The sequence below is a fragment of the Aphanomyces invadans genome, assembly GCF_000520115.1.
Source record: "Aphanomyces invadans strain NJM9701 unplaced genomic scaffold supercont1.15, whole genome shotgun sequence".
NCBI classification, from domain to species: Eukaryota; Oomycota; class Saprolegniomycetes; order Saprolegniales; family Verrucalvaceae; genus Aphanomyces; species Aphanomyces invadans.
In genome coordinates, this window is record NW_008580160.1 from 642190 (window position 1) to 664484 (window position 22295).

The following is a 22295-nucleotide window of genomic DNA, read 5'->3' on the forward strand; positions in this document are numbered from 1 at the left end:
GGGAGCAGTCGAAATGTGGGCGATCGGGGCCATCTTGCCAAGGCATTGGAACATTAGTTCACGAGATCGCCTCTACCCCAGCAACCGCCTAGACTTGTGCAGCCCATCCACACTTTGTTGAGATTAACACAAAGCGACATGTAGTCGTCACGTTGACATAGTTGGTAAGTCATTTAAAGACGCTGGGCAATGGATTCAGGTGGTATCGTTGGCAGTCGGTGAAAACCTGATTGAAAGCGGAACTTGCGACGTAGTTGCCATGGGCGATGAGCCGCCAGGTATAGGCAATGAAGGAATTGACGGTGGCTAGCTACAGGACGAAGAGGAGCTCAAAGTCCCAGTCGAAGGAATCCTTGCAAACCACGACCTCTGTCGCAGGGCATGGACGACTACGTCTAGATGCATGCAGTGGCCTAGGAATCGACGAGAGCCCCATGGCGCCGGCACGTGAGCGACTTAAGCCACGCCAGCGCTTCCCGAAACGCGGAGGCGCACAAATCGCGTAGAAATGTCGTACGTGTCAGCGCAATAGCTCTCGACAACGTTCAAAAACTCGCTTGCCGAGGCCGCATACTTCGCACGCTCGGTACACTCGTGCTCGTTGCCAAGTCGAGCGCGTCCGTGGTGCATCCCACGCGCGGGTGGTGTGGGTGGAGGAATATGGGCAATGACCGGCATGATCAAACCAGCGTTGACGAGACTCACGTGGCCCGCCTGGAGAATGTCGTTTGCGCCTGTCCTGTCCTTGGCGGTCTTGCCTCGCATGAAGATCGTGATGGCTAGGAATGCCCCCCGCTGTCGTCAACTGGAGCAGCCGTCAGGCGTGGTCGAGTTGCGGTTGCAAGAAGCACGTTTGAGAACGAATCCACTGGCCATGGGGTATGCTGCCCTCCTGGCTGTTTGGACAACTCAGCGCCGAGAAGGGTCGCGCGAGCTGCACCGATCGATCTGTTGCCGTCGAATTGTTTGTGGCTGCGCAACGGAACAATCCATCGGCGGCCTCTGTTGGTGGCGCAACCACTTACAACAGTGGACTGTCGCCGCGAGCGGCGCCAGGTCCACAATCACTTTGGACCGAGTATCGCGGCTCGGCTGAGGGGCCAGGCATGCCAACATGCCTACGTGAGCAAAAACCCTCGCCACTGTGGAAGGCGCCACGATGCCACGGGCCATGACACGTTGAGCGACCAGCGAGTTCACATCGTCCATTCCTTCGTAGTCGATGGAGACTTCCATCCACATATTTCAACAATTCTGTGCGGATGCATGTGGTGATGGGGATGCCGCGAGACCGCACTGCCACGTCATGGTCGGTTTGTTTGAGCCAACGATCGAAATCAAATCCATCGCGCCCAACGTCACTCGCCATGTTTTCGAGTCCACTGCAGAGTGCCGTCGCCTTTCGGACGCCATCGGATCGTATACGTGCTTGGATGGTGGCGATGCGCGCTGTCCGCACGAATTTATCCACCCTAAGACAAATTTCTAGCACGGCCGTGGACGATTCAATGTATCATGTTTTGCCATCCGCCATGACCTTCCTGAAACACGCACTGATGCACCTGCCTCCATCACGATGCCAGCACGGAATGGATCTGCCGCGATCGAGACGTCCGCCCATGGCATCACCAGGAGCTCATCCTCATCGACGGTCGACATTGGGCCGGCCATCGTTACGCTCGTTGTTCGGATTAGTACACACGACGTCGTATCTGCCAAAACACTGGAATCCTTCCACTGCACTGGCGCCCGCCCATCGTCCACGTCGGGACGACCCGATGTGCAGTTGGCTCATTGCTTGAATCACACGGTGAGGCCATCTGCCGCCGCCAAGCTTTGGATCTCGACCTTGAGCGCTGCCAACGCCTCTTCCTTGGAGCAGTCTTGCGTGGGATGATACGATTGCCTGCATGAAACGGATCGACATCATGTCGTTGGTATGGGTCACAACGTACGAGCTCTGCAGTCGGGCGAAGCACTGGCCAACTTCGGCTCGAGTTGCTACACAAAGCAATCGCCGCGTTCGTTAGCCATGGCGACGTGGACCAAGGCAACCCCAGCGACAAAAGCTTACCTTCGCAATACGCTACGGCCGATTGATACTTGTTGGAGTTGCGCAGGGTCTGTGTCGAGTCGATGTCAGGGAGCGACAGAAACGAGCTGGCTCACATGCAACTCCTTCATGCGGTGCTGCAGGTCGTCGCAGTACGCGCCAAACAGAGGCTGGTCCAGCGGCTCGTGGAAATTCAACTTGAGCGGGCTCGTACACACGACAAACCAATCCTGCACGACGGTCAAAAACTCGATTCGAATCACACGTGGATCGACTTGACACCGGTGCTCGCACTCGATGATGGCGCGACGACTTACATGGGAGGCAGCTGTTTCAAATGCAGTGATCTGCTCTAGGAATGCGTCCTTGGCCATGGCCGTGCTAAGCGTTCACCGGCGACAGTGAGATGCCTGCCACACCGTTCAAGCAGTCATGGGTGGCGCATCATCGATCTCTCCCGTTCAAGAAGCTCCACGCAAGCCGACATCGTAGAGTTTTTCGATCACGTACCTGCAAAAGTCGCCCACATCGTCGTGTAGTCGCAGCACGTCCTTGATGAAGTCGTCGATGAGCTGTACGTCGCGGGCGGTGAGTGAACAGTCGGGGGTGACTTCTGCGTTGGCGCGGGTCAACGTGTGGCAAATTTGCCAGTGACGAGCCACCATCGAGTGCATGTGCTGCGTAAAGTGGCGAATCTCGTGTTGGATTTGTTTCTCCAGCTTGATCGGACTCGCCTGGAGCGCGTGCTTGTACTTGACCAAGCTCCGCTGGTACGCCGATTTCAGCTCGGCTTTGTGTTTCTTCATGTTCTGTGGCAAGTGGTTGGCAGCATGCACCTTTCGGAGGAGGGCGAACATGTCCTACACGAGCCACGACAGTCACGACGGGCAAGTTCAAAACAACGTGAGTGTGCACGCCGTCGGCGCTAAATTCGCAATGCGTGTTCAAATGGGCATCACCTCGCGCTTCTGGGACAGCAGTTGCAGCAGCGGCGCGTGGCGTTCGACTTCGACGAGAAATTCGGGCAATCGCGCATCCAGTTCTTGATACAGCGTCGTGAACACTTGCACTTTGCTCGCAAATTGATCTGGCAGTGAGTCAAAGAGAGGATGGTGGATGTTATCACGGAGGGGGACAGCGCCGCAAATTACACAAATACCTTGGTACTCGTTGTCGTAGAGCCGCAGGGCGTTCCACGGCTGCGGTCGTGGATCAAAGTTGTGCTTCTCTTGCTGCAGCACCTTGATGTACGTGACTAAGTGGTCATATCCTAAGAAGAGCGGAGTCGCTTGCGTTACGTAGTTGATCTTGTCATGAACGACGCTCAAGAACGGCAGCATCTGCGGCATTTTCTTTTGCGCGAGCGCCTCGAGGCTCTTCAGCTCGATTTGCGTGTGGTGGAACAAGCTCACGAAGCACGCCATGTGGTCGATGATCACATGTAGAGCAAAACGGTACTTCTCAGCCAGGCGCTGCTCGTACCGGCCCAAAACTTCGCCTTCCGTCGCCTCGGTCGCCATGGCGCTCGACCTGGGATTGCTCTTCGACCGATAAGTCGGATACATATCCGGATACGTATGTCGGAGAATGTCTCCGGATACGGCGTTGTAACGGCCGGAGCAGTTACCGGTTTGCCAGGCGCCTGGCCAGAGGCATCGCGGCACCCGTGCCATGGACGCGATGAAAGCGTCGGGGGTCGGCGTCGACTTCACGCAGCTGCAAAAGGAATATCGCAACATGGAGATGAACCGAAAGTCGTACTCGGACGAGTCGCACCAAGTGATGCGCCGGCAGCAGACTGTGATTGAAAAGCTCAAGCGGGACAACGAAGACATGAAGAACGAACTTGCGCTCGCGACGCGACACATTACCGAATCGAGCGCAACTGCGCAGCAGGAAAGCATCAACAGGATGCAGGACCAAATTGACACGTATGTCAAGAAGATCGCGGCCGAGACGAAGCACTCGGAGACGTTGGCGCAGCAGATCACGATCATGAAGCACAAGGTGCTGCACCAGAAGAAGCACATGGGTGGCGTGAATGCAGCCAAGGAGAATCACCACATGGTGAACAAGCAGATTCGAATCTTGGAGAATCGGCTGGACAAGTCACTCGTCAAGTTCAACGAAGCGCTGGCCCAAAACAAGATCCTACGCGAAGAAATCGACAACCTCCGGCGAGAGCGCATGATTTTCGACAACATTTACCGCAAGCTAGAAAAAGACCACAACGAGCGCAAGAAGCAGATGGCCAACATCATCGAGCTAAGCAACTTGAGCTACGAACAGCGCGACTCGGCCCAGGTTGGTCCTTTTCTCTCATCGTTGGCAAGGGAGAATTTCATTGCCGAACGCTGCTTCTCCTGGTGCTTTCGGTGCCATGCAAGGCAGCATGGGGGGCGTTGGCGATGCACGCGCCGTGGACGCAAGCGGCAGTGCCACCGCCCACGATACCTTCACTGCGCTTGATGGCATCCAATTCAGCTCTCCCGACGTGGCAAAACGGCTCACATAGCGGCCTTTTTTGTTGTAGATGGAAATTAAAGCTATCGAGCAAGTAAACCGACAAGAAGCCGAGGAACACCGTCGTCAGATTGGAGAGCTCCTGGACAAGATCGAAGAGTCCAAGCGGAGGGCCGACATGGCTCGGGAAGCACAGATTCGCGAGTCGCAACGACGAGAGAGCGCGGCGCACATGGGAGACGACGACAGCGGGACGCTCAAGCGCAAGCTCCAGCGGCAGCAATGGGGTGTGGCAAAGGACAAAGTTCACGTCCAGGTCAGTGTCGAACGTGTGCAAAACTACGAGGAAGTGTTTGCCAAGATCAAGGCCGCGACGGGTATCACGGACATTGAAGAGCTCGTCACGACCTTTATCAAGAACGAAGACCAGAACTTTTCCTTGTTCAATTACGTCAACGAGCAAACAAACGAGATCGAGAAACTGCAAGACCACATCGAGGTACGGCCTCGACGGTGGCGGCATGGACGACAACGATGGCGCTGTAGTCGCTCAAAGCGGAGGAGGCCAAGTACTCGGAAGACACTGGCGACGACGCGCACCAGCACAAGCAACTGCTCAAAGAGCTCGAGTCAAAGCTCACGGCGACCGAGCACGCAGCTGACAAGTACGAGGCCAAGTACAACGAAGCGCAGAAGAACATCAATGCGGTCAAGATCGCGATCCACGTCCTGTTTGCCAAGATCGGATGCAATGCCCAAGCAATGTGCGAAATGCTCGGCGACAACATCGTGACGGAAGTCAACATGATGCAGTACCTCGGCATGATCGAACAGCGCACAAACGAAATCCTCCATCTCTACGCGGCGTTCCAAAAGTCCCGCAACGCAAGCGTCGATGTCCCGATCGACGCGACGGCCGCCCTGCCGACAGCCCATGCCACTGGATCGACTGCGGCCACGGCACCTGGTACTGTTGCATTTGCCTTCGCGGACGTGGCTACACTCTATTCGAAGTGGGCGGTGCTGGTGTCAGCTCGGAAACATGGCGTGATGTGGAGTTGTGTTGGTCCGGTGCTTGCGTTGGGTGCTCGGCACTTGTTTGTCGGGTTGGCCTTGTGAGATTATTTTGCAGTGTTGGCTTTGACACGCATGGCGGCACGATGTCGAAGCGATTTTTGGTCGAGTTAGCATGTCGTGAATTCACGGAACCATTGTTTAGGCCATGGAGTTTCATCGCACCTCCTCCACGCGGTCTTGGGGATCGGCCCCACCGCGCCGATGGGCGGCGATCCGCTTCAGATCAACCCGCCAAACCTCGAAGACTACTCGTCCGACGAAGAGGAAAGCATCGAGCAGACAGATCAGATGCACCCGTTATCACGCGACGAACTCAAGCTCAAGACGCTCAAGGGGCTTCGTCGCATCAGCGCCAACCCGTCGGCTGCGTCGAAGTATGCTGCCTCTCCCAACAAAAAAAAAGGATAGCAAAAAACCCAAGTGGCGCTCTACGCATTCAACTCTTGTGTCCCAAGCGTATGCAGGGGTGATAGGGCGCGGTATGCAGCGCCAACAGTCTCGACGTCATCGTAGTCGTCGCGGTAAAAGAATAACTTGGAGTACGGGCGCCGAGGGTCGAGCGACTTAGCGCAGAACGGACAGATACTCTTGCCCGTCGTGGCAAGTCGGAGGGCGGCCGATTCTGCCGCAAGCGCCGCGTCAACCATGTGGCCACAAGGGTTGAAGACACAGTCGGGGACCTGTTCGTGGTCCAGTGTGCTGGTGAGTAAACGCTGGCCATGCCGAGTTGCCACGCGAAGTGGCACCAACGTACTGGGCGTGCGGCAGAGGGGGCATTGCTGTGTACTGGCCATGCGAGCATTGTACCCGCACACGTGCCCGCACGCAGGGTAAACGTGTGGCTGGAATGCACTGGGGATTCCGTCTTGTGGTGAAGGCTCGTGATGATGTCGCTTGGAGTGAATCGGTGGGTACGGTCCAAACTGCAGCGGGTGAAGGTGCACCGGACAGTGCACACGAAGCGACTCGAGGCGCAGAGCTAGCGACCCCGGGGGCGCATTGTTTGAACTGGGGTAGATAAACTTGACGTGGACACCGCCCAAGTCGAGAATGCATCCGTGGGTCAACACGGCTTCCATTGCGATAGGCGCGCCAGTCGGCCGCGCGAACGCTGCAGTGGACGATGACGACGACGCCGTCGAGACCGCATAGATCTGTCCATGCACAGACACCTCAACCCACGACTGGGTTTCAGGACGCCACAAGCGCACGCCGTTACGTGTCAATGCGTCGACAGGCTGGATCGAGTTGGTGAAGCCAAACGCCGTCACAGTGTTTTCGTGATTTGCGCCCAACACACGATTGGAGACTATCGTGGAAGCAATGCATTTGCAAGTTGACGACGAGGACGACCATCGCTGGCAGGATCGGCAGAACTTGGGGGCGTTCATGGGCACTGCAACGTGATGGTCGGTGTCAAATCCGCCGGCAAAGACGCGGCATGTGTAGGGTGGTGCACGGTCGCACATAATTCGCGCCGCAAAGCGAGACATCGTTCCCTTGTCGCCGTGTAGATGGCCAGGTACAACAAAGTCATTGTGGGGGGATGGCTGCCGGCCTAGCTGAAACAAGTCGAACATGGACGATTCCACCAACTCTGTCGCCACGGTCGTTGTGGCCGAGACAGGTATGCACACGAACTTGGTCGATTTGCCTGTGGCGAGCGCTTGTTGCAACCCATGCGTGAGCTCTCGTTTTTGAAGACGTGATTCGACGAAAACGACACGCTCAGGAACGAGCGCGTTGGGAGTGGAACGCCTGGTGAGGCAAAACCGGGTGTTTGGTGCCCCAACGGGAAGCCAGTGGCCTCTGGTGGCCGCCGCGCCTTGTCTCTTGTAGCTGCTGTACCCAAGAACAACGAGCTCGCCGTAGCGCACGGCAGGGCCGCTGCGACCCACCTCAGTCATTACAAAGTGTGCCATGGGATCGGGTAAATCCAAAGGGCACAGTATCCGACAGTATCCGGATAATGAAATCTCGTCGCCGATCTCGGCGACGAGATGGAGAAATAGCGCATCGAAACAGGTCGGCAAAGGGCCGCGTCGATTGCGGCGGGATGAACGGGGTTGTTGTCCTTGGCAGCGCCATGGTGGCGCGACAACGTCATATATGCCGTCCACATCTGAACCAAGCAGTCACCGGCACAACCGATCTCCATGTGCAACGAGAATCGCGCGACCACCTGTTCGAATCACATCCACGCAGGCTAGCACAGTTGCCATCGATCATTGCTTGGGTCATGGTCGACGGCGGTTCTGTCGGCACGGCAAATCCCTCCATCAAGGTAGAGGGTTGCTCCTGACTCCTCAAAGCACTATCCCGATGGACGATCGAGCTGTCAACCTCGAACAGGATGAACTACAACGAACTCCGTTCTTGCACTCTCTTGTTCATGCCAAGCTACCACCACCGCAAACTACAGCCGGTTACTTTACAGGAGCGGACGGGTTGACTTGGCCGGCCTCTTGCTCTTCCCACGTCTTGTAATCCGTGTACCCGAGCTCCCCTGGCGTGTAGAACAGGTCTCGCACATACGGCGTCAGTGGATGGCCATGCTCAATGCGGGTCGGCAAGTCCGGGTTCGAAATGAAGTAGCGACCATAAGCGACGGCATCGCCTCCACCGTTGGCAACGACGGCAGCACCTGAGTCGGCCGTGTAGCCGCCGGCGACGATCAGCACACCGTCGTAGGCTGCACGGAACGGCTTCAGGTTGATGACTGCCTCGTCTGGGGCGCTTCCGGCGTCCCAGCCCCCGGCGATGCGAGGCTCCACAAGATGCACGTAGGCCAAGCGGAGGGGGTTGAGTTGCCGAAGCAGTGTGCTCCACGTCGTGACGGGGTCGCTGTCCTTCATTCCTTGGAACGAACCAAATGGACTGAATCGAATGGCCGTCTTGTCGGCGCCGATGGCGTTCGCGACCGCCGTCGCCACCTCCACCGGCAGCCGCACACGGTTCTCTAGCGACCCGCCGTACTGGTCCGTGCGTTGTGTGTTGATTTGATCGTTGATGAACTGGTCCAAGATGTATCCGTTCGCGCCATGGATTTCGACGCCATCAAAGCCGGCTTCGATCGCGAGTTCGGATGCGCGGACGTACTGGGCAATCAAGTCTTGGACTTCGTCTGTGGTGATCATGCGCGTCAGTTGGCGGGGCTTCGGGCCTTCAGGTGTATTCACAGGGTTCCCTTCCATCTGGAATGATGCGGACGACGGAGGAGCACGGCCTTGAGGGTCGAATAGCGAATGCGAGCTGCCACCCACGTGCCACAGTTGCATGAAAATATATCCTTCCTTCGCGTGAACGGCATCGGTGATCGCGCGCCACTTAGAGACATGCAATGGATCGTAGATGGCGGGCGCGCGAATGTTTGGTCGGCCTTCTGGACAGATCGGGGACGCTTCCGAGATGAGCAGGCCTCCCTTGGAGGCACGCTGCCCATAGTACGTCGCCATGATAGCAGACGGAACGTTCTCGACGCCGTCTTCCAAAGCATGTGCGCGGTATCGCCTATTGAGGGATCCACGTCGCATCAGCAATGTCCATCAATTCGTTGGGGAGGATCAACTTACGTGAGCGGCGCCATGACGACGCGGTGGAGAAGAGTCAAGCTCCCCACGCGGAGAGGCTTAAAGAGTGAAGAAGCAGTGGCCATGTTACACGGACGTCGAGGAATTCCAAACTGAATCGATTCCTTCGCCGCTGCCGCGTGATTGCTCCGACGACCATCGACAGCGATGACACGACAGTTTTTCGCCGTGTGATTGGACAAAATGATCCAAAATTTCGATACTTGATTGGATAAAATGAGGTCGAATCGAAATGAAAATCTAGCAGTTTCGATCAGGGTATACAATCTGCAAAATATATCCAAATTAAGACATGTATTTTCCATGGACAAAATATGGTGAATCCATTCATGTCGACTCAATTTAATCATCAAGTAAAAAAATAGATGCTGGAAATTCTCGCATACATCCTGAGCAGATAGGCGCTAACATACATGTCGAACCCTCGGAGCGTGATTACAAACTTGTGGACACATCAGAGCTGTGAAGGAAAAGGCCGCGCGAACCTCGGAGCCGCACGAAAGCACATGCATGCTCAATGAATCGCGCGCCTCATGCATGCAGTCGCGGGTAGCGGTGAGTACAAGCTGCGATGTTAGTGGATGTCGGGACGACAACGCCCTTGACTTGTCCTTCTACATTCGGCAGGTGGCTTGATCTAGTACCAGACTCCAACAGCAAAATCACCTTCAATTTTCTTCGAATTAAGGGCCGACATCGTCCGTCGCAGCCGCGCTGTGCTTTTCCCCGTCGAGCTCTTCCCACGTCTTGTAGTCGGTGTAGCCAACTTCACCTGGTGTGTAAAACGTCGAGCGGTCGTACGGGGAGAAAGGATGGCCGTGTTGAATGCGGCTGGGCAAATCTGGGTTGGAAATGAAGCTGCGCCCGAATGCCACGAGGTCTGCGTCGCCGTTCTTGACAGCCGCCTCCGCGGTGTCGGCGGAATGACCCCCTGCAACAATTAACACACCGTCGTATGCTTCACGAAATGGCTTCAAGTTGAGCTCTTCCGGGTTCGGGACACGATCCCAGCTGCCAGGAAGTCGAGGCTCGACCAAGTGTACGTACGCCAAATGGAGCGGGTTCAACATCTTGAGTAGCGTCGTCCACGTGAGGATCGGGTTGCTGTCCTGCTTGCCTTGAATCGACACAAACGGGCTGAATCGAATCCCGGTGCGACCCGCGCCGATGGCGTCGGCGACGGCCGTCGCGATCTCTACGGGCAATCGCAGTCTGTTTTCGAGCGAACCGCCGTATTGATCTGTGCGTTGGGAGTTGATGTGGTCGCTGATGAATTGATCCAAGATGTATCCGTTCGCGCCGTGGATTTCGACTCCGTCGAACCCAGCTTCGATCGCCAACTTGGCCGCGCGGACGTACTGTTGAATGAGTTCGGGGATCTCGTCCGTTGTTAGGATGCGCGTCTGCGGATCGCGCGGCTTGAGACCATCGCGCGTGTTGAATAGAGACGTCCCAGGCTCCATGTTGAAGACGGCTGATGACGCCGGTGGGCGGCCCTTCGTGTCCAAGCCAGAGTGCGACCACGCACCCACGTGCCACAATTGCAAAAAGATAAACCCACCCTTCGCGTGCACCGCGTCGGTGACAGGCTTCCAGCGGGCAGCATGCAGCGATGTGTAAATGGACGGCGCCAGGATGCTCGGTCGACCTTCCGGAGCGATCGGAGACGCTTCGGAAATGAGCAAGCCGCCGTGCGACGCACGCTGGCCATAGTACTTGGCCATGATGTCGGTAGGGACGCTTTCTTCGTCGCCTTCGACAGCGCTGGCGCGGTAGCGTGTAAGCGGTGCCAGGACCACGCGATGGCTGAGCGTGTAGTCACCAACTTGGAGGGGTTCGAACAGGGATGGGGCGGCCATGATGTAGGTGAATTTGAAAGTGGCCCGACGACAGCACGCCAACAGGACCGACCATGATGTGACAAAATGATTCAAAATTTCGATACTTGATTGGATAAAATGAGGTCGAATTGAAATGAATATCTAGCAGTTTCGATCAGGGTATACAATCTGCAAAATATATCCAAGTTTTACCGGCATTAAGACATGTATTTTCCATGGACAAAATATGGTGAATCAATTCATGTCGACTCAATTTAATCATCAAGTAAAAAATAGATGCTGGAAATTCTCGCATACATCCTGAGCAGATAGGCGCTAACATACATGTCGAACTCTCGGAGTGTGATTACAAACGTGTGGACACATCAGAGCTGTGAAGAAAAAGGCCGCGCGAAACTCGGAGCCGCACGAAAGCACATGCATGCTCAATGAATCGCGCGCCTCATGCATGCAGTCGCGGGTAGCGGTGAGTACAAGCTGCGATGTTAGTGGATGTCGGGACGACAACGCCCTTGACTTGTCGCTCTACATTCGGCAGGTGGCTTGATCTAGTACCAGACTCCAACAGCAAAATCACCTTCAATTTTCTTCGAATTAAGGGCCGACATCGTCCGTCGCAGCCGCGCTGTGCTTTTCCCCGTCGAGCTCTTCCCACGTCTTGTAGTCGGTGTAGCCAACTTCACCTGGCGTGTAAAACGTCGAGCGGTCGTACGGGGAGAAAGGATGGCCGTGTTGAATGCGGCTGGGCAAATCTGGGTTGGAAATGAAGCTGCGCCCGAATGCCACGAGGTCTGCGTCGCCGTTCTTGACAGCCGCGTCCGCGGTGTCGGCGGAATGACCCCCTGCAACAATTAACACACCGTCGTATGCTTCACGAAATGGCTTCAAGTTGAGCTCTTCCGGGTTCGGGACACGATCCCAGCTGCCAGGAAGTCGAGGCTCGACCAAGTGGACGTACGCCAAATGGAGCGGGTTCAGCATCTTGAGTAGCGTCGTCCACGTGAGGATCGGGTTGCTGTCCTGCTTGCCTTGAATCGACACAAACGGGCTGAATCGAATCCCGGTGCGACCCGCGCCGATGGCGTCGGCGACGGCCGTCGCGATCTCTACGGGCAATCGCAGTCTGTTTTCGAGCGAACCGCCGTATTGATCTGTGCGTTGGGAGTTGATGTGGTCGCTGATGAATTGATCCAAGAGGTAACTGTTGGCGCCGTGGATTTCGACTCCGTCGAACCCAGCTTCGATCGCCAACTTGGCCGCGCGGACGTACTGTTGAATGAGTTCGGGGATCTCGTCCGTTGTTAGGATGCGCGTCTGCGGATCGCGCGGCTTGAGACCATCGCGCGTGTTGAATAGAGACGTCCCAGGCTCCATGTTGAAGACGGCTGATGACGCCGGTGGGCGGCCCTTCGTGTCCAAGCCAGAGTGCGACCACGCACCCACGTGCCACAATTGCAAAAAGATAAACCCACCCTTCGCGTGCACCGCGTCGGTGACAGGCTTCCAGCGGGCAGCATGCAGCGATGTGTAAATGGACGGCGCCAGGATGCTCGGTCGACCTTCCGGAGCGATAGGAGACGCTTCGGAAATGAGCAAGCCGCCGTGCGACGCACGCTGGCCATAGTACTTGGCCATGATGTCGGTAGGGACGCTTTCTTCGTCGCCTTCGAGAGCGCTGGCGCGGTAGCGCGTAAGCGGTGCCAGGACCACGCGATGGCTGAGCGTGTAGTCACCAACTTGGAGGGGTTCGAACAGGGATGGGGCGGCCATGATGTAGGTGAATTTGAAAGTGGCCCGACGACAGCACGCCAACAGGACCGACCATGATGTGACGGGCCACGACGTGGGTCGCCGATTGGGTGAATTCCGATCTGATCGAGGTCAAGAGCTCAATACTAAGCACGTTGATTAGGAAAATCGAAATGACTTAATATATAGTTGTGTATATCAATTTTGTTGTAACCGTTATATTCTTGATTAGTAATGAGTATTATTCAAGAAATAGTTTGCAAACCTGTCGATTTGTACATGTAGTATGATCGAGGTCAAGAGCTCAATACTAAGCACGTTGATTAGGAAATTCAAAATGCCTTAATATATAGCTTTGTATATTAATTCTGTGGTAAGCGTTATATGCTTGATTAGGAATGAGTATTATTCAAGACATATTTTGCAAACCTGTCGAATTGTTCATGTAGTAGGTCAGGAGGCTAAAACGGAAGTTCAAAATCGACGTCGAAGTACTCCCTCCCCAATATACTCGTTTCAGTATTGTGTGGAGGGCGTTGTTGCCACAGTCCGAGGTTGGCCCGACACGCCGCCGCCCCCAATGCACCTTCCATGGGTATGTATGTGAAGGAGGAAAATTTGAATTCGGTGGATGCTTGCTTGCCACAGCTCACCAATTGCCTCACATGCCAAAGTTGAGTCCAAGCGCCATGCCAACGGGGGCATTCACAGCGGAAAAGGCCGTGGCGATTCAACACGTACGTGATGATGGCCACGTTTGAGGAAGACGCACCCCACGCGCGCGCGTGAGGTATTTGATGGCCGAAAGCGCGGGCGTTCCAGTGACCACTCCAGCCAACGGTGCTTTGAATTTTTGACCACAGCGACCAAACACGCATAGGATAAGAGTGTCGAGACTGGAAAACCTTTCACACTTTTTACAACTATCGAATGCCAGAGGTTTTCCATGGACGAAAACGATTGGCTCCGATTTGTAGGTTTAATTGCCACCGTTTATTTTTCACTCGATTTTGATTGGGTGGCGGGCTGGCCATTCGCCGCCACGGCTTATTGCACGGATCTCCCGCGACTCCATGGCTCCATCGTCGTCGACGAAGAAGGCGAGGTTTGGAACATCGTGGCCCGCGACGAACCCCACGAGTGCTCCAGCATCATGTCCGCCCAAGACGTACGTGGTCTTGCAATCCACGGCACGCTCATGACGCCTTGTAGGAACGCCAAGTTGCAAAAACTAGTCGCGCCACATGTCGATTCGTTCAACTTCATGCTGTCGGAAGGGCTCGACCATGCCGTGGCGAGCATCTTGCCGCTCACGATTGACGTCGGCCACAGCAACAAGATGACGATTTGGATCGACAGTGTGCAAATTGGGTACCCTACGTCGGATGCGACCCACGGCGGCCACGCGGTTCGTAGTGTCTTCCAATTGCATCTAACTCATGCATGCGTTTGTGCGCAGAAAACGCTGTTGCCCACTGAATGCCGCCAGCGTGGCATTTCGTACACGGCGCCGTTGATTGTGACGCTGGCGCGGTCCTTCGTCGGCGGATCCACGACAGAGCACCTCCAACGCACCGTGGGGCACATCCCAATCATGGTGCGGTCTCAGCGATGCCACTTGGCCAACTTGTCGCCGGCAGAACTCGTCCAAGCTCACGAAGAAGCCAACGAGATGGGTGGTTACTTCATCTGTAACGGGAACGAACGGTGCGTGCGTCTGCTGCAAATGCCCCGCCGCCACCACATCATGGCCGTGCGCCGTGGCGCATTTTCGAAACGCGGCGACTTGTATTCGGAGCTCGGGGTTACCATGCGCTGCGTTCGCCGCGACCAGAGCGCTGTCACGTTGACGCTGCACTACCTCCTGGACGGGAACGCAATGGTTCGACTCGGTGTGCGCAAGCAAGAGTTCATGGTCCCTGCGGGGCTTCTCCTCAAGGCGATGTACCCCTTGACGGATCGCGAAATATACGACCGAGTCGTCCGCGGCGACGTCGACAATACGTACCTCGCTGCTCGCATGGAGCTCATTCTGCGCGAGTCCAAGCGATTTGCAGTGTACTCGCGCGACGAAGCGCTCGCGTATTTGGGCAAGCATTTCCGCCACGTGTTGCCGTATTTGTCGGCCGACATGACGAACGTCCAAGTCGGGAATCGATTTCTCGACGAGTACGTGTTTGTGCACATTCAGCAAGGCGAAAAAGGCCGTGCTCAAAAGGTACCGTGGCAGCGTTCGAGACGAGAGCCACTCATGTCCCAACGAATCGTGGATAGGTCGAGTTGCTGTGCTTGATGCTTCGCAAACTGTACGCGTTTGCAAAAGGCGACGTCCGCGAAGACAACCCGGACTCTCTTATGAACCACGAACTCCTTCTCCCAGGCCACTTGTACCTCATGATCTTGAAGGAGCGGCTCCAGGACATGCTCGCGTCAATCCAAGGCCAGATCGAAGGCGCCAAGACCAAGCCGGCCGTGCTCGACGCAACGTATTTGAAAAAAGTGTGGGAGCGTACGCAAAACATCGGCCACGCGCTCACGTACTTTTTGAACACGGGCAACCTCCGAACCACGAGCGGGCTCGACCTCATGCAGCTCGCGGGGTACACGGTCGTTGCGGAAAAGCTCAACTACTACCGATACTTTTCCCACTTTCGAAGTGTCCATCGCGGCCAGTTTTTCACGACCATGAAAACCACGACCGTCCGCAAGCTGCTCCCAGACTCGTGGGGGTTCATGTGCCCGGTCCACACCCCCGATGGATCGCCGTGCGGGCTCCTCAACCACTTGGCCGTCGAGTGCGAGCTAGTAACGCATCCCCCGTACACGCCCGATACGGTCGCCGAAGAAGAGCTCAAGCTCGCCCGTTTTCTCGCCAACCTCGGGTAACAAACGTCGATTCGGATCGCGCCGCGATGACACCGTCGGTCTTTGTAGGATGATTCCTTCCACGGGCTTTAGCGACGGGTCGTTTGTCGCGCCGCACCACTACCTCCCCGTCCTGTTGAACGGGAAACTGGTCGGGGCAGCCGCGCCAACCGTGTGCGTCGAGCTCGAAGCTGCTCTTCGCTTTACAAAGGCGACTCCCGAGGCACATCTCCGCAAGGAACGCGGAGTCGTCCCGACCCTCGAAGTGTGCTTGATCCTTCCTGTGGTGGGGGGGCCGTTCCCAGGGCTGTACTTGTCTGCGGACGCCGCGCGGTTTACCCGCCCCGTCCAGCAGCTCCACACGTCGTGGACCGAGCACATTGGTCCGATGGAGCAAGTGTTTATGAACATCGGAGTCCTTCCCGCCGACATCCGCGATAGCACGACGCACATGGAGATCAAGCCCACCAACATGCTATCGCTCGTCGCGAGTCTCACGCCGTTCAGCGAGCACAACCAGAGTCCCCGCAACATGTATCAGTGCCAAATGGCCAAGCAAACGATGGGGACACCGGCGCATTCGATCCCGTACCGAACCGACAACAAAATGTACCGCATCCAAACACCGCAAGCGCCGATTGTGCACAACGAACGGCTGCAAGAGTTTCAACTGGACGAGTACCCGCTTGGCACGAACGCGGTCGTGGCGGTCATTTCGTACACGGGCTTTGACATGGAAGACGCCATGATTCTCAACAAGTCGAGCTACGAGCGCGGGTTTGGCCATGCGTCCGTGTACAAGCAGATTCAGGTATGAAATCGCAGGCAGCAGCGGCGGACGGCGCGCTCTTGCGTGGCACGTGGTTGATGGTGGCATCGTTGTCGTAGGTGGACATTGCCCCGAATGAAAAGACCACAACCAAGTCGTATTTTGGCAACGTCCAGCCTCACGGCGCGACGCTGTTTTCGTCCAAGTTGGACGCGGACGGGTTCCCGCACGTGGGCCAGCACGTCGAGTACGGCGACCCCATCGCGTGCCACATCAATGAAACGACGGGCAAAGCCTCGTTTGTCAAGCACAAAGAGACCGAGCCGGCCGTGATTGACCAAATCAACTTGCTCGGGAACGGCGCGGGCGCGATCGCGACCAAAGCCAGCATCAAGCTCCGGTTTGTTCGGAACCCGATCATCGGCGACAAGTTTTCATCGCGCCACGGGCAAAAGGGTGTGCTGTCGATTTTGTGGCCCCAAGCCGACATGCCGTTTGCCGAGTCCGGGATGAGCCCCGACATTATCATCAACCCGCACGCGTTTCCGTCGCGCATGACGATCGGGATGTTGGTGGAATCGATGGCGGCCAAGGCCGGCGCCCTCCGTGGCGAGTACATGGACGCGACGCCGTTCCAGTTTAACGAACAACATCGCGCGATCGACCAATTTGGCAAGTACTTGAAGAAGGCAGGATACAATTACATGGGCAGCGAGCCGCTCTACTCGGGGCTCACGGGCACCGTCATGCACGCTGACATTTACATGGGTGCGTTCGACAACGACGTTGTGATGACGGCGCTGACCGTTGATGTCTAGGGGTGGTGTACTACCAACGCCTGCGGCACATGGTCAGCGACAAGAGCCAAGTCCGCGCGACGGGCCCGATGAACTCGTTGACGCGCCAGCCGCTCAAGGGGCGCAAGAAGAAGGGCGGGATCCGTTTTGGTGAAATGGAGCGCGATTCGCTCTTGGCGCACGGGTGTGCATTCCTCCTCCACGACCGACTCATGAACTGCTCGGACAAACACATTGCGACCGTCTGTACCAAGTGCGGCAGTCTCCTCTCGACATGGACCCAGCGCGCGTCCGTGACCGACGCGGGGCAGTCGGACTTGACTCTCCACAAAGAGCGGCAGCACTGGATGTGCGCTACGTGTCGAACCGGCGACGGATGTGAACCAGTCGCGATGCCGTACGTGTTTCGGTATCTTGCCAACGAACTGGCCGCGATGAACATCAAGATGACTCTGGCGTTGAAGGGATGGTAAAATGACATGAAGTTGATGATGGCGCGGTAATATAGATGAACGAGTTATGCGTTCGAAGTGGCGTCGACATGGCGGCGGTGCGTGCGACGACTGTGTGGAGGGGTGTCGTCTAGCGTTCGAGCAGGCGAAACCCGCGACGTCATGCACTCCTTCCCTATAGAGCCCATTCATCGAGGTCGTGAACTACCGCTGGATGGGGCAAGCCATGCCATGGCTCAATCAATCATGATGATGCGTCACGAAGAAAGGGAAAGGAGGAGGAGCATGGCGCCACAAACGACCATCCCCTCCATGCGCGTACACGACAACAACATCGAGCAGTCCATACATTAGCATTCACCACGGCAGAGAAGACTCGACAAGACAGTGGAGGGGGCGGGTCGCCACCTCGCAGCGCAGCGTTGCCGCTTTCCCACCCTCTCCATGTCTCCTCTCGATCTACCAGCCATCGCCGTCTACTCATGTACTTGCCAAAGGTCGACACCTACGCACCGTAGCGCTCGTCCAAATGCGCTCTCCCTTGTGCTCGTTGCAACTTCCGAGTTGCGACATGGCTTTACTTCTTGACAAACGCCTTGCTCAAGTAGTCCGAGTGCTCTTGGTACGGCGTCGGCGTAAACTTGGTGGGGGTCCAGAGATCCGGCGTCAAGTACGCGTACGTGGCGCGCAAGGCGTAGAACGTCGCCTTGACGAAGTTGCCCAACGTACGGGTGTGGCCGCGCGCCGACGTGTAGCAATCTTCGATACCGGCCATGCCCAACAACTTCTTGGGGGCAGGGGCAGCGCACAAACCGGTACCACGAGGGGCCGGGATGAGGCGCACGCGGACGGAACCGCACTTGCCCGTGACCTTGTTGCACACGGTGTGGGGAAGGCCAGACATCTTACCCCAGTACCCGCGGCGGACAGGGACCAAGTTCATCTTGGCGTTGATGATGGCACCACGAATGGCGGTCGCGACTTCCTTGGCGCACTTCACACCCAAACCGACGTGGCCAGCGTGGTCACCGACCGCCACGAACGCCTTGAAGCGGGTGCGTTGACCGGCCGTGGTTTGCTTTTGCACAGGCATGATCTTCATCACTTCGTCCTTCAAGCGGTCCTTGAGGAAGTAGTCGACGATTTCGGATTCCTTGACCGTCAACGAGTAGAGGAAGATCTGTTCCAGCGACTCGATCTTGCCGTCCTTGACGAGGCGGCCGAGCTTGGTCACGGGGGTCCACCCTTCCTTTTCGCCGTCACGGCCACGGCCTCGACCGCGCCCGCGACCGCGACCACGGTCACCACCACGGCCACGGCCGCGGCCAAATCCACCACGTTCACCTCGAGGAGCAGCGTCAGCCATGTTGATTGCTTGAACTTTGTTGGACGATTCAAGAAGTGACGGCGTGCCGCGATCGCGATCGCCGCGATGGGAACCACCCGTGCAAAGCCACCAATGAAACGCCTCTATTTCCGGATTGGTCGAATTTTAGCGAATCCAATTGAGTCTGAGATACGAGCGAATCCGCGAGCAAGAATACTACAATCCTGCGACAGTGGCGGGCCAATTCGTCGACCGTCGCGCCGGCACGATCTCGACGGCACAGCGCGCGCGCTCTCGCTCTGTTGTACGAACAACACCGAAGATGGGGCATAAGCCCAGCCTGCTGCCTTGCTTGGCGTAGTTTAAATGTAACTTTATACGATTGTGATGTTGGCTTCATGGTCACGTCACGGGGATCATCCAGATCGTGTCGATGGCAAGATTGGTTTTTCATTCTGCTCTGGTATCTTTGGTTCCTGTCGTGGCTGCAGTTGGAAACACAATACGTCGATGGCGATGATGGCTGTCGATGCAACTCAACGTCGCCGTCGCACCGTTCGTGCGCTTTGAAGACAATCTCTCCCGCTCAAGACCCACGAGATTATCGGTACTACAACGCAATGTCTGAAGCGTGTGGCGGATCGGATGATTGTGAACCCCGTGCTTTGCATTCAACTGGCGCGGGCATATCGCAACGAGAAGAAAGCGGCGCGCAAGGTCAAGGCGGTGGCCGAGGTTAGAACCGTCATGGAGAGTGGCAAGAGCATGTCGACGACTCGATTTTGGGCGTCGAGTAGGCCAAGACTCGACCATGGTGACAGAGCTGCCCAGTGCAAAGAGCGGATGGATGAACCCGATCGCGCTCGTTGACAGCTCCTACATCCCGACGCCGCCGAGGTCCAACATGCAAATAGGTTTGTCATGGCAGCGACGCGTGCGTCCCGATGCCATGCTACGAACAGTAAAGGCCAGGGAGATGAAGGAATGATTCCTTCCCTATGTCGTACTGGGTTTGAATGCGCTCAAGATGCTGCAAACGAAGGACCTGGAATCCCTCGACGGTGTAACTCGTCGCCATCGCCAAGTCGATGACGACTGCACCCTCAACACTCACGACGTGGCCGTACGTAGTCGTCGACTTCCCATACTGCCGTGGGCCCAGCAGTTTTATCGTCTGTTTGTACTGGTAATTGCAGTCACTTGTGTGTTTGGGGCGTGTGGGAGATGCTGTCGGCCTTGATTGACTTTGACACGTAAATCAAGATCCTGAACGTTCGCCGCCACGTTTCAAGTGGTTGCCCTGGAGCAAGGAATTCCGCGCTCGTCAATTTCATCGTCGGTCGGGGAAGCGCATGCACGTGCCCCCGTTGGAAAGCGGCCAACTCCTGCCTTCATTTCCACCTCTCCATGGATTCCGTAATGCAACGACAGAGCGGCGCATCCATCCGATCGCAATGACGCCGGGTTCCAAGCGCTCCCGGCACTTTTCATTCCATGGGACACAGAGTTCGACCTCGTATGCGGTTCAATCCTCAGGCCATCAACATCGACCAGGGCAAGGCACGCGTAGGTCGTGTGGCGCCACCTTTACTCGATTCGTTTCAACGTTGGCAATTCTACTTGTTGGCGGTGTTTCGAACGACTTGGTCAAGGATTTGCTGGAACCCAGACGCAGCGCTCGATGTTGGGTACGCTTCGAGGAAACTCACGCCTTCCTCACAAGCTTGCGTGAGTTTTTGATCGAGGGGGAGACGACCGAGAAAAGGCACTTGGAACATGCGCGCCATGGCTTCGCCGCCCCCGGCCGCTGGCGGAAACACTTGCAATTGAACAGCCATCGAGAGCAGCTCTGGCGCTTTCGCCTTGAGCACGTCGAGCACGTGCTGCGTGTGGTCCACAGAAGTCATTGGGTCGACAAAGTTGCAGCGCGACAGGTCTTGCTGTAGCCCGGCCATGTTTTCAACGACGCTACCAGAACGATGAAAGAAAAAACAACCCGATAGGATGGGGCTACCCGATAATTGGCACGCTTGTCTTCTTGCAAAAGTTGAGCTCCTTGCGCACGTCGGCCATCGCAACTTCTTGGGGCGTGGTGACCACGACGGCGCCGTCAATCTGAGCGTCCTTCAAGTACTATACGAACCAACGTAATCTTGAGGATTATGTGCAAAGTGTCGCCAACCTGGACGATGCTGATGTGCTCGTCCGACGTTCCCGGAGGCGTGTCAATGATCAAGTAGTCCAAGTCTCCCCAATGCACATCCGTGAGGAATTGCTTGATGAGGCCGCTCTTCTTTGGCCCGCGCCAAATGATGGCGTCGTCTGCGTTCGGAAGCATAAACCCAATCGACATCACGCCCAAGTTGTCGTCGACATACACGGGAGACCATCCTTCGTTGCTCTGATGCACTTCTTGGCCCTGCAGCCCCAACATGCGCGGAACACTTGGGCCAGTGATGTCGACGTCCAACAACCCCACTTGGAACCCCTTTTGCGCTAGGCCGAACGCCAGTTGACAACTGATTGTCGACTTGCCAACTCCGCCTTTGCCACTAAGCACCAAAATTTTGTGCTTCACGCGACTCAAGTGGTCCTTCACTGTCGCCACGGTCGGGTCGGGCAATTTGGTCGCCCCGCTAGCACACAGCGATTGGTTTGGGCAACCCGCACACCCAGCAGCTTTTCCTGCTTCCTCGCTCTGCGTGCCAACGCACCCTACACGCACATGCACCCTCCATGAGGTCTCAGCGATGGCGTGGCGGCAATCAACGCACCTTGATTCGCATTGGTGGGCTTGTCCATCGTGGCGAATTCGAAATGGTTGCATGGAATGGCCAAAATCCGGATATGGAGGGTCATTATCCGGTTGAGAACTCACAACTTCGATTTGATGGGATGCGGCGGTCGCGCGCGGTCCTGTGCACTGGAGGCGATTGCCCCATGGAAGAGAAGACTGGGGAGGGAGGTGTCCCCATTCCATGTGTCGCTTGGAAGGGCTCAGTCCTGAGCCATTGCATGCCTGTTCCTTCTCGAGCACCATGTAACTTGCACTGGTCCACCCCGTGAAAAAGACAATGGGACGTCCATACTGGCCTCAAGTGTACCGACCTCCACCAGCTTAACATGACGTACGCAAATAGCCCCTGTTGAGAATGTTGGTACACGAGGAGTGCATGTTAGGTCAGCGAGGACCATTCATATCGACACAGAGACCAGAGACGTTAACCACCAATGAATCACTCTTGAACCTACTCCTACTGGCTTTGCAGCCACGCGCTCGACTACCTCGCTCTAACAGGTTATGAGCCCAAG

At 56.4% G+C, this 22295-nt stretch overlaps 10 protein-coding genes across 11 annotated transcripts; 2 read left to right on the forward strand and 8 right to left on the reverse strand.

Annotated features, from left to right (window-relative positions):
* Positions 1-456: 456 nt before the first annotated feature.
* Positions 457-765, reverse strand: H310_07812 (hypothetical protein; the record flags this gene model as incomplete). The annotated part of the gene is made up of 1 exon (XM_008873313.1): positions 457-765. The coding sequence occupies one exon, from the start codon at positions 763-765 to the stop codon at positions 457-459; it is 309 nt and encodes a 102-aa protein (XP_008871535.1).
* An 872-nt stretch (positions 766-1637) lies between these two features.
* H310_07813 lies at positions 1638-3601 on the reverse strand. 2 transcript variants are annotated; one of them, XM_008873314.1, is made up of 8 exons: positions 3213-3601; positions 3013-3140; positions 2564-2913; positions 2371-2434; positions 2170-2283; positions 2075-2123; positions 1956-2001; positions 1638-1906 (listed from the first exon to the last, which is right to left on the reverse strand). In XM_008873314.1, exons 1-8 carry the CDS (start codon positions 3571-3573, stop codon positions 1804-1806), a joined length of 1215 nt encoding a protein of 404 aa, XP_008871536.1. In that variant the 5' UTR covers positions 3574-3601; the 3' UTR covers positions 1638-1803. The 2 variants fall into 2 exon arrangements, with proteins under 2 accessions (XP_008871536.1, XP_008871537.1); XM_008873315.1 differs by having other exon boundaries at positions 2075-2283.
* An 81-nt stretch (positions 3602-3682) lies between these two features.
* Positions 3683-7513, forward strand: H310_07814 (hypothetical protein). Its single transcript, XM_008873316.1, has 4 exons — positions 3683-4357; positions 4587-5015; positions 5063-5483; positions 5736-7513. The coding sequence occupies exons 1-4, from the start codon at positions 3725-3727 to the stop codon at positions 5999-6001; spliced, it is 1749 nt and encodes a 582-aa protein (XP_008871538.1). The 5' UTR covers positions 3683-3724; the 3' UTR covers positions 6002-7513.
* On the reverse strand, positions 6010-7500 carry H310_07815 (hypothetical protein; the record flags this gene model as incomplete). The annotated part of the gene is made up of 1 exon (XM_008873317.1): positions 6010-7500. One exon carries the CDS (start codon positions 7498-7500, stop codon positions 6022-6024), a length of 1479 nt encoding a protein of 492 aa, XP_008871539.1. The 3' UTR covers positions 6010-6021.
* A 449-nt stretch (positions 7514-7962) lies between the features above and the next one.
* Positions 7963-9327, reverse strand: H310_07816 (hypothetical protein). Its single transcript, XM_008873318.1, has 2 exons — positions 9166-9327; positions 7963-9103 (listed from the first exon to the last, which is right to left on the reverse strand). Exons 1-2 carry the CDS (start codon positions 9246-9248, stop codon positions 8020-8022), a joined length of 1167 nt encoding a protein of 388 aa, XP_008871540.1. The 5' UTR covers positions 9249-9327; the 3' UTR covers positions 7963-8019.
* A 212-nt stretch (positions 9328-9539) lies between these two features.
* Positions 9540-11050, reverse strand: H310_07817 (hypothetical protein). The gene has a single exon (XM_008873319.1). It carries the CDS (start codon positions 11040-11042, stop codon positions 9867-9869), a length of 1176 nt encoding a protein of 391 aa, XP_008871541.1. The 5' UTR covers positions 11043-11050; the 3' UTR covers positions 9540-9866.
* Positions 11051-11618: 568 nt separating this feature from the next.
* H310_07818 (hypothetical protein) lies at positions 11619-12794 on the reverse strand (the record flags this gene model as incomplete). The annotated part of the gene is made up of 1 exon (XM_008873320.1): positions 11619-12794. One exon carries the CDS (start codon positions 12792-12794, stop codon positions 11619-11621), a length of 1176 nt encoding a protein of 391 aa, XP_008871542.1.
* A 987-nt stretch (positions 12795-13781) lies between these two features.
* On the forward strand, positions 13782-17738 carry H310_07819 (hypothetical protein). Its single transcript, XM_008873321.1, has 7 exons — positions 13782-13941; positions 13986-14181; positions 14233-14991; positions 15048-15655; positions 15708-16449; positions 16527-17175; positions 17226-17738. Exons 1-7 carry the CDS (start codon positions 13847-13849, stop codon positions 17675-17677), a joined length of 3501 nt encoding a protein of 1166 aa, XP_008871543.1. The 5' UTR covers positions 13782-13846; the 3' UTR covers positions 17678-17738.
* A 252-nt stretch (positions 17739-17990) lies between these two features.
* Positions 17991-19124, reverse strand: H310_07820 (40S ribosomal protein S2). Its single transcript, XM_008873322.1, has one exon. The coding sequence runs from the start codon at positions 19020-19022 to the stop codon at positions 18234-18236; it is 789 nt and encodes a 262-aa protein (XP_008871544.1). The 5' UTR covers positions 19023-19124; the 3' UTR covers positions 17991-18233.
* A 1265-nt stretch (positions 19125-20389) lies between these two features.
* On the reverse strand, positions 20390-21790 carry H310_07821 (hypothetical protein). The gene is made up of 4 exons (XM_008873323.1): positions 21758-21790; positions 21166-21698; positions 20998-21116; positions 20390-20951 (listed from the first exon to the last, which is right to left on the reverse strand). The coding sequence occupies exons 1-4, from the start codon at positions 21783-21785 to the stop codon at positions 20600-20602; spliced, it is 1032 nt and encodes a 343-aa protein (XP_008871545.1). The 5' UTR covers positions 21786-21790; the 3' UTR covers positions 20390-20599.
* Positions 21791-22295: the final 505 nt, after the last annotated feature.

Coding starts and splice junctions, on each gene's coding strand:
- H310_07813 (XM_008873314.1), bottom strand. CDS start 3,573: ATGGCGACCGAGGCGACGGAAGGCGAAGTTTTGGGCCGGTACGAGCAG. Junction 2,914..3,012: donor TGCTGTCCCAGAAGCGCGAG/GTGATGCCCATT, acceptor TGGCTCGTGTAG/GACATGTTCGCCCTCCTCCG. Junction 2,435..2,563: donor GATGTGGGCGACTTTTGCAG/GTACGTGATCGA, acceptor GTGAACGCTTAG/CACGGCCATGGCCAAGGACG.
- H310_07814 (XM_008873316.1), top strand. CDS start 3,725: ATGGACGCGATGAAAGCGTCGGGGGTCGGCGTCGACTTCACGCAGCTG. Junction 5,016..5,062: donor AACTGCAAGACCACATCGAG/GTACGGCCTCGA, acceptor ATGGCGCTGTAG/TCGCTCAAAGCGGAGGAGGC. Junction 5,484..5,735: donor GACTGCGGCCACGGCACCTG/GTACTGTTGCAT, acceptor ACCATTGTTTAG/GCCATGGAGTTTCATCGCAC.
- H310_07816 (XM_008873318.1), bottom strand. CDS start 9,248: ATGGCCACTGCTTCTTCACTCTTTAAGCCTCTCCGCGTGGGGAGCTTG. Junction 9,104..9,165: donor GTCGTCATGGCGCCGCTCAC/GTAAGTTGATCC, acceptor ATCCCTCAATAG/GCGATACCGCGCACATGCTT.
- H310_07817 (XM_008873319.1), bottom strand. CDS start 11,042: ATGGCCGCCCCATCCCTGTTCGAACCCCTCCAAGTTGGTGACTACACG.
- H310_07819 (XM_008873321.1), top strand. CDS start 13,847: ATGGCTCCATCGTCGTCGACGAAGAAGGCGAGGTTTGGAACATCGTGG. Junction 14,182..14,232: donor CGACCCACGGCGGCCACGCG/GTTCGTAGTGTC, acceptor GTTTGTGCGCAG/AAAACGCTGTTGCCCACTGA. Junction 14,992..15,047: donor AAAAAGGCCGTGCTCAAAAG/GTACCGTGGCAG, acceptor AATCGTGGATAG/GTCGAGTTGCTGTGCTTGAT.
- H310_07820 (XM_008873322.1), bottom strand. CDS start 19,022: ATGGCTGACGCTGCTCCTCGAGGTGAACGTGGTGGATTTGGCCGCGGC.
- H310_07821 (XM_008873323.1), bottom strand. CDS start 21,785: ATGGACAAGCCCACCAATGCGAATCAAG. Junction 21,699..21,757: donor GCCCACCAATGCGAATCAAG/GTGCGTTGATTG, acceptor ATGTGCGTGTAG/GGTGCGTTGGCACGCAGAGC. Junction 20,952..20,997: donor ACAAGCGTGCCAATTATCGG/GTAGCCCCATCC, acceptor TCGTTCTGGTAG/CGTCGTTGAAAACATGGCCG.